General features: G+C 46.5%; 1 protein-coding gene across 1 annotated transcript; it reads right to left on the bottom strand.

Moving 5' to 3' along the window:
* Positions 1-375: 375 nt before the first annotated feature.
* On the bottom strand, positions 376-8,361 carry LOC139186651 (ankyrin repeat domain-containing protein 16-like). The gene is made up of 2 exons (XM_070801995.1): positions 7,680-8,361; positions 376-6,101 (listed from the first exon to the last, which is right to left on the bottom strand). The coding sequence occupies exons 1-2, from the start codon at positions 7,968-7,970 to the stop codon at positions 6,081-6,083; spliced, it is 312 nt and encodes a 103-aa protein (XP_070658096.1). The 5' UTR covers positions 7,971-8,361; the 3' UTR covers positions 376-6,080.
* Positions 8,362-8,414: the final 53 nt, after the last annotated feature.

The following is an 8,414-nucleotide window of genomic DNA, read 5'->3' as shown; positions in this document are numbered from 1 at the left end:
AATGAGTTGTGTTGAGAAGCAAAGGAACTAAGAAGTGGGAGCACCCACTGTACAGTCCACACTCTCCAACAGGCCATGGGCGGGGCTGCTCCGTAGGGCTTTCATCAGCGGGGGAGTGGGTGGAGTTGGCGGGGTTCTGGGGAGCAGAGATAGGCACAGCTGCTCCCGGTAGTGGGGCTCACAAGGCTCATTGCCACCTTACATTAAGGTGGGTGCAGCGTCTCCGCACACGGCACCCCCAGCCCAAGCAAGAGCATCGGCCAAGCTGGTTCACACCAGGAACTGGGGTTTGAAGAGCCGGAAGCAAGGCCTCTGCAGGAAACACCCAGCAAGCAAGAGAAGCCAGACTACGCACAAGGGAAAGGAGGTTAGTATTTTTATTCCTAATATTGTTTGTTTGTTTGTTTAACCTGGTAACCGTTTATGGGCTTTGCTGATAACAAAATCTCTCCAGGAGCCTGACCTGGAGTCTCCAAGGTTCTGGGCCTCATCCCTTCTTGAAATATAGATTCTTAAGGAGATGGAGCACCTTGGGGGGACCTACTCTGGGCTGTAGGTCTCTCCTGCTCCTTGGGGAGATGAGACTATGAATTCTTTCAGATCGGAGCTATTAATTAGATGAACGGTTGCAGATGTCTGCGCTGAAGAGTCTCAGAAGATCTGGGCTTTTTACAAAACCACTGAGAAATCCCAGGGAAGTTTATTTCCCCACAATTTCCCTCCTTGTTCCTAGAAGAGTTTTAGGCTGCAATTCAGCCACTGTAACCAGTCCAAGGAAACTTGAAGTTGATGGGCACCAAATCCTTTTGGCTTGTCTTGGGCAACATTTAATCAGCAAGACCCTTACTGAGCAAAAGAAATTGGTCTCAGCCAAAGTCCCCCAAGTCTTAGATTCAGGAATCTAAGCCAAGTCCCCCAGAATTTCAGGGACTATTTTGGGAAGCAAGGTGGCTTCCTCCTTGTGTTTCTGTATTAACCTTTTCTACCTGATCCAGGGCATTGTAGGGAAGCAAAATTTGTCACTCCAAAATGTGTCTCTTTGGCAAGAGAATGATTTTAGGCAGAATATTTTTAAGAAACAAAAGACTCAAAGCCTTTCTTTTGACCGCCTCCTTAAATGTTGAATAGTTTAGATAAAAGGGCTGGCCCAGGAAGACAGCTACTATGAGAGATACTGAGAAAAAATGTGCGCCAGGTGTGGTCAGGGGAACTGCAAATATTTACAGAGAGTTCCAAACACTTGCTTTTCCATCTCCATGTGAATCACCTTCCTCCACATTCTAGTCCCAAACCACTACCCACAGCATCCTCCTCTGTCTCTAGCTGAAGATGGCATTTAAGGTGAGGGTTTCAACCATTCTGGTGAGTTACTCACATTTTCTGGTTCTCACCCATGTATACAGAAGTATACATGTTGTTAACCTTTTGTTTGCTTTTCTCCTGTTAATCTGTCTCATGTTAAGTCGCTTCTTAACCAGCCAGATGAACCTAGAAGGATAGTTTTTGTCCTCCCCCACAGGACACACCTGAGTACAGGGAGCTATGCTCATTTACAACTGGCAGAGACTTTGCCTCGTCTGCAAAGAAGAGATCTCTGGTAAACTGTTACGTATACAGCAGCACCAGCCAGTGAGCTGACGCTCACTTGAAGGCCTTAGACATAAGTAGCACCATCCTGTTACCAAGTCCTGTTGCTTCCTACAGAATGGGCCGATAAATCAAGAGATGAATTACTGGGGCAAGGAATAGCAACTTTGTTTGGAAAGCTGGTAGATCAAGATAATGGTGGACTCATGTCCCATAAGAACCATCTTGCCTGAGTTAGAATTCAGGCTTGGTTTACACTAAAAGGAGAAAGAGTAAAGTCAAACCTTTCCTGGTTCCCATCAGCCTCTGAAGGGAATGTGTTAATTCCCTTCCTGCAGTCATTGACAGGCGGGCTTGGTCAGGTTGTTTCCTGGGAGGTAAACACAGGTGTTTAAGCTTAATCCTTATTATGCGGGAGGCAAGGCTCCCAGCGACGAGCAACTATGTATCATATAAGCATAAAGGCAACATCCCTTTAGTGCTGAACTTGTAATAGAATACAAAAGGGTCTTCCCTGTTACAGTTGTTCACTTCAGCAGAAGTCAGGGACAGATTTCATACTGCCTTTTGTGAAAGAAAAACCATGGAGTCGGTAACGTTCCCTAATTTGAACAAACTCCATGAGATAGTGAAGGATAGGAAAGCCTGGCGTGCTGCAGTCCATTGGGTCACAGAGTTGAACATGACTTAGCCACTCAACAACAATAATGCTTCCTAAAGAGCTCTCTGAAACAGAGCCAGGAGGCCATTAACGAGTGTGACACAGGCATGTCTCAGCCTGGATGGAATCTGACCTTCCGATCATTTGTTGTCCTAATGAAGTCCTCCAGAATATCTGCCAAAAACTCAAGCTACTTCTTGGACCATCCCTCCCCTAAATAACTTGTGATTCCATAAGGACAAATATTTCCTGGCTTGTATCCGAGTCGCTCACAGTTCTCATCAGGCAATTTTTGACAACCTGTGGCCTTTTGTCTTCATAAACCCCTGACTCCTTTTTGGAACACTCAGTTTAACCTGAATCTCTGCTTCCCGAATTGCAATTTTTTCCCTTCCAGTTTTATTGAGATGTAATTAACATGCAGCAGTGTATAAGTTTAAGGTGTAGAGCATAATGATTTGACTTACAAGATGACTACCACAATGTATTTTACTATAATAATAAACATAACTATATTCCTGCTGCCTGGATATAGTGAAACATAACTAGAACCACACTGCTAGAATACAGTACAATTTTTAAGGTTCTCCAGAGGGGGAATAAAGACAGTAGGGGATTCGCTATTTATCTATCCGTCTGTCAGGAGACCTGAAATCTGTAGTGAGCCAGCAGACTGGAGATTCAGGGAAGAGTTGATGTTGCAGTCTTGAACCTGAATCCCCAGAACAATAGTCTGGAAACTCAGCCAGGGTTTCTATGCTTCAGACTTGAACTCTTCCACTTTTCGGTTGCTGTTCAGTCACTAAGTTGTGTTCCACTCTTTGCGACCCCATGGACTGCAGTCTTCAGGGCTCCTCTGTCCTCCACTGTCTTTTGGAGTTAGCTCCAATTCATGTCCACTGAGTCGGTGACGCCATCCAAGCATCTTGTCCTGTGCTGCCCCTTTCTCCTCCCGCCTTCAGTCCTTCCCAGCATTAGGGTCTTTTCCGAGCAATCGCTCTTTGCATCAGGTGGCCCAAATATTGGAGCTTCAGTTTCAGTATCAGTCCTTCCAATGAATATTCAGGGTTGATTTCCTTTTGGATTGACTGGTTTGATCTCCTTGCAGTCCAAAGGACTCTCAAGAGTCTTCTCTAGCACAATTTGAAAACATCCTTCCACTGTGAGGAACCTCAATATTTGGGCTTGCAGTCTTCAGCTGATTGGATGAGGCCCATGGACATTATGGGGGGAAATCAGTTTTATTCAAAGTTACTGCTTTAAATACTAATCACATCTAAAATATACCTTCACAAAAACATCTAAACTGACTTTGCAAAAAATGAATGCATTTCTTGGTAAACTAGAAAAAGAAAAATATGTGGCTTAGGTTTCCTAAGGACAAAAATAATTTTCTAAAAAAACGTATATTATTGGAGCATAGCCAACGAACAATGTGGTGAGTTTCAGGTGCACAGCAGAGTGACTCAGCCACACATATACATGCATTCATCCTCCCCCAAATTCAGGGAAGGGTTCTTAAAGGCACCGTTGGGGGTGAGGGTGTGAGATGCCTGATAGCTGGTGTACATCCTTCTGGATTGGTTGGTGGTGAGCTAAGTGGGTGGTTTTAGGAGTCAGTATCATCAACCATCAGGTTTCAACTGGTCTGGGGTCTACATAGGTATAGTCAGCATGCGGTTAACTTCTTCCACCTGGTGGGGGTTTCAGTATCTGCAGAACTCCAGGATATGGCTCAGAATGTTATCTACAGCCCTTGAGGAGGAGCTGACTTTGATGTTTTAACTATAGTTATTTTGTCTTAGACTGTTTTCATTTATTTCAGCATTTTCGCACTTCTCTGATTACATTTGCTCTTTGGGACTTGGGCAAAGCCTCAGAGGCTAAAGCTTTTCTACCAACAAGAGGCAGGTGCCATGGGGAGGTCTTCACAGTGTTCTGCTCCATTTCCATTAGTTTTTCTTTGTAGTGTGTCCTCCTTTATTTTAAATAGATTCAAGAGGTGGGGGGAATGTTCCTAGTTAGGAGGTTTTCATTCGTTACCCACCTAGTCTGAAAAGTCTAGAAAAATCTATCTTCTTAAAATAATCTGTGTATCATATTCCCCCACTTCAGCTATTCAGTGAGTATCATGTCCTTCAGAAGCTGCACACCTAAAACCAACCACGTCCAGAGTCTAGTCTCTGTGCTGGATGCTAGAAATTCGAAAACCAACAAAATGTGGCTTCTTCTCTCTTGTGGGTTGTTACTGGTTGTCATTGGGCCCCTCAATGCTCATGACCCATTGGACTGAATAAAGGTACTTCAGGAAACTGCAAATTTAATGGAAGGAAGTCATAGGAATGACCCCTTAGAATCTGAGATACTTATTAGGAGTTGGAGAGATTTGTTCTAAAGAGATATAAAGCCTTGTTCCAGCAGGAAACAATTTTTTGAAAAATTTCATTGAAGTATATTTGACTCACAGTGTTGTGTTAGTTTCAGGTGTCCAGCAAAGTGAATCCGTTCTATATACATACATATCTCCATTCTTTTCAGCTTCTTTTCCCATATAGGTTATTATATAAAACTGAGTAGAGCTCCCTGTGATATACAACAGGTCCTCGTTGGTTATCTGTTTTATGTGTTGTTGTTGTCGTTCAGGGGGTCAGTCTTTTCCAAGTCTTTGTGACCCCATGGACTGCAGCACACCAGGCTTCCCTGTCCTTCACCATCTCCCAGAGCTTGCTCAAACCCATGTCCATTGAGTTGATGATGCCATCCAACCATCTAGTCCTCTGTCATCCCCTTCTCCTCCTGCCTTCAGTCTTTCCCAGCATCAGGGTCTTTTCTATTAAGTTGGCTCTTTGCATTAGGTGGCCAAAATATTGGAGGTTCAGTTTCAGCATCAGTCCTTCCAGTGAATATTCAGGATTGATTTCCTTTAGGATTGACTGGTTAGATCTCCTTGCAGTCCAAGGGACTCTCAAGAGTCTTCACCAGCACCATGGCTCAAAAGCATCAGTTCTCTGGTGCTCAGCCTTCTTTATGGTCCAACTCTCACATCCATACATGACTACTGGAAAATCAGTTCAGTTCAGTCATTCAGTCGTGTCTGATTCTGTGACCCTATGGACTGCAGCAAGCCAGGCTTCCCTGTCCATCACTAACTCCTGGAGCTTGCTCAAACTCATGTCCATCGAGTTGGTGATGTCATCCAACCATCTCATTCTGAAGTCCCCTTCTCCTCCTCCCTTCAATCCTTCCCAGCATCAGGGTCTTTTCTAATGAGTCAGTTCTTCACATCAGGTGGCCAAAGTATTGGAGCTTCAGCATCAGTCCTTTCAGGACTGATTTTCAGTCCTAAATATTCAGGACTGATTTCCTTTAAGATTGACTGGTTTGATCTCCTTGCAGTCCAAGGGACTCTCAAGAGTCTTCTCTTTTGAACACCACAGTTCAAAAGCATCAATTCTTCAGCTCTCAGCTCTTCTTTATGGTCCAACTCTCACATCCATACATGACTACTGCAAAAACCATGCCTTTGACTAAACAGGACTGCTTTGGTATTAACTACCAACACTGTTTCATTTTTTTGTTTCTTTAATTTTTTATTTTTTATTGGGGTATAGCCGATTAACAATGTTGTGATAGTTTCAGGTGAACAGTAAAGAGACTCAGCTATAGATATAATACATGTATCCATTCTCCCCCTTGGAGAAGACTCTGGAGAATCTCTTGGACAGTCAGGAGATCAAACCAGTCAATCCTAAAGGAAATCACCCCTTAATATTCATTGGAAGGACTGACGATGAAGCTCCAATACTCTGGCCACCTGATGTGAAGAGCTGACTCATTGGAAAAGACCCTGATGCTGGGAAAGAATGAAAGCAGGAGGAGAAGGGGATGACAGAAAATGAGATGGTTGCATGGCATCACTGACTCAATGGACATGAGTTTAAGCAAGCTCCGGGAGATGGTCAAGAATAGGGAAGCCTGGCATGCTGCAGTCCATGGCGTCACACAGAGTTGGACACGAATGAGCAACTGAACAACAATTCTCCCCCAAACCCCTCTCTATCCAGGCTGCCACATAACACTGAGCAGACTTCCCTGTGCTATACAGTAGGTCCTTGTTGGGATAGCTAGTGAGTTTGAGACAGTCATGTACACACTGCTGTATTTAAAATGTTTTGCTTTTTTTAGTTTTGGTAATGTAGTAATGAGAGTGAACGAAAAATCAAAAAGGAGAAACCAAGATACATGAAGGCTGGAATCTTGAAGAAGTGCTTTACAGAGGGAACAAATCCAGGGTAGAAGGGACATGAGAAAGCCAGTAAGGTGAGAACGGGCAAAATGTCTTGCTGTAACGGCACTTCCTAAGCACACAGTCAAATGAGACTTGGCCTTCTGATGGTTGTTTGGGGAGGCTGTTTCTTTATCCACAGAACTGTTTTTAAAAAGGTAATACGCCTCCACTATCTTTGGACCAGCAGAAGAAAATGTCTTGGGCTCAGTCACAGCCAAAGCCCAAACTCAAAACGTAAGCAGGCGTATTCCCCCATGCCAGTGGGCAAGATGCACTTTACTTAGCTGTATCTTTCTGATGTTCTTCTTGTTTATGTAAGATCAGGAATCCCTTGTGGATTCATTCAGGAACTTTATCATGGTATGAATCTTCAGGTGTTCAAATGTCTACGGAGGTGGACAGTCAGTACTGAAGATTGTGTGCATCTATTAATAACAGAATGCAATTGCTTTGTATAATGGTTACAGGTGAGCATGGTGACTGTGGAGGTCATGTGATAAAACTACACAGAGGACCCCACACACCTGTGCTCATCTATGTACCTGTGAAATGGGAGTAAGGGCCCTGAGAGTAGCAATGTCATAGCAGTGTCAGTTTCTTCTTGTGACTGTACTCTAGTTGTAAGACATTAACTTTGGGGCAAGACAGGGAAAAGGTGCATGGGACTTCCCGGCTGTCTTTGCAAATTTCTGATAAGCTATAACTAGGAATTTCAAAACAGAAAATTAGAACAATGTCATCTGTGCAATAATCATTTAGTGAGATGTTTCCAGAAAAACATGACACCTGGGACCCTTGCTACAGGCAGTAAGTGAATGAGTGATAGTCGCTCAGTAGTGTCCAAATCTGAGACCCCATGGACTGCAGCCTGCCAGGCTCCTCTGTCCATGGAATTCTCCAGGCAAGAATACTGAAGTGGGTTGCCATTTCCTTCTCCAGGGCATCTGAACATGTTCGTTACAGCTCTCTGCTCTATCATGGGAGGCAGTCTGAAACAGAAGGCTGGAGCAGTTAACCCCACAAGGACAGCAATGATGTTCTGTAGGGGAAGCCTGAGAGGCTATGGTGTGGAGGCCGACCAAGCGTGGGAATCTAAAATCGGCAGGAAAGGGTGGGGGTCTCTCTGCAGGGCCCACCACTTACCAGTCGGCCTTCCAAGCAGTCGACGGCGGCCCCCCGGGCCAGCAGGTACCGCACGCAGTCCGGGTGTCCCATGGAGGCAGCCTCGTGCAGAGAGAGCCCGCTTGTAGTCCTGGTGGACGGCTTCGATGTCCAGGTCCCAGATAGGCCAAGATGTCCCAGCGGCTGTGGCGCGTAAAGTGTGCAGGAGGGTATCTCCGGCAGACCCCGCGCAGCCCGCGCGCCCAGCCGCGTGCAGCTCCTCTCATCCAGCACCAACCAGCACAGCCGCCGCGGAACCCGGAGCGCGGTCATGGCCACGGGCTCGAGTCCTGCGGGAACGCTTGGCGACCCTCCCCCGGACCCGCCCCGCGATCCTCCTCCACCCTGCCTGTCAGGACCCTTCCCCAGACGCCCCGACCTTCCCCCACACCCTCAGGTTCCGAGCTGACCACGCGACCCGCGGGCCGCAGCGAACGCACGCGCGGAGACTACCGCCCGCACTGGTTTCACTTTGAGGAGAAACATTAGGTGAACCCCAGGTACCACCACCTCAGGCGGCGCGAGCACGCGAGGACGGGGTGGGGCCCGTGCGGCCCCGCCTGTGGCCCCGCCCTCCGCGGCCGGTCCCGCCCATACTCTTGGCCCCGCCCATCGCGCCGGCCGCGGCCCCCTCCGTGAGTCCCTAAGCTCGGAGGAACTCTGGGAAAGTTATTGCTCGCCCCTTCCACCCTGGCGGAAGCGCAGAGGGGGCGGGGC

This window comes from Bos indicus, chromosome 13 (assembly GCF_029378745.1).
Source record: "Bos indicus isolate NIAB-ARS_2022 breed Sahiwal x Tharparkar chromosome 13, NIAB-ARS_B.indTharparkar_mat_pri_1.0, whole genome shotgun sequence".
NCBI lineage: Eukaryota > Metazoa > Chordata > Mammalia > Artiodactyla > Bovidae > Bos > Bos indicus.
This window is presented reverse-complemented; position numbering and strand designations above follow the sequence as displayed.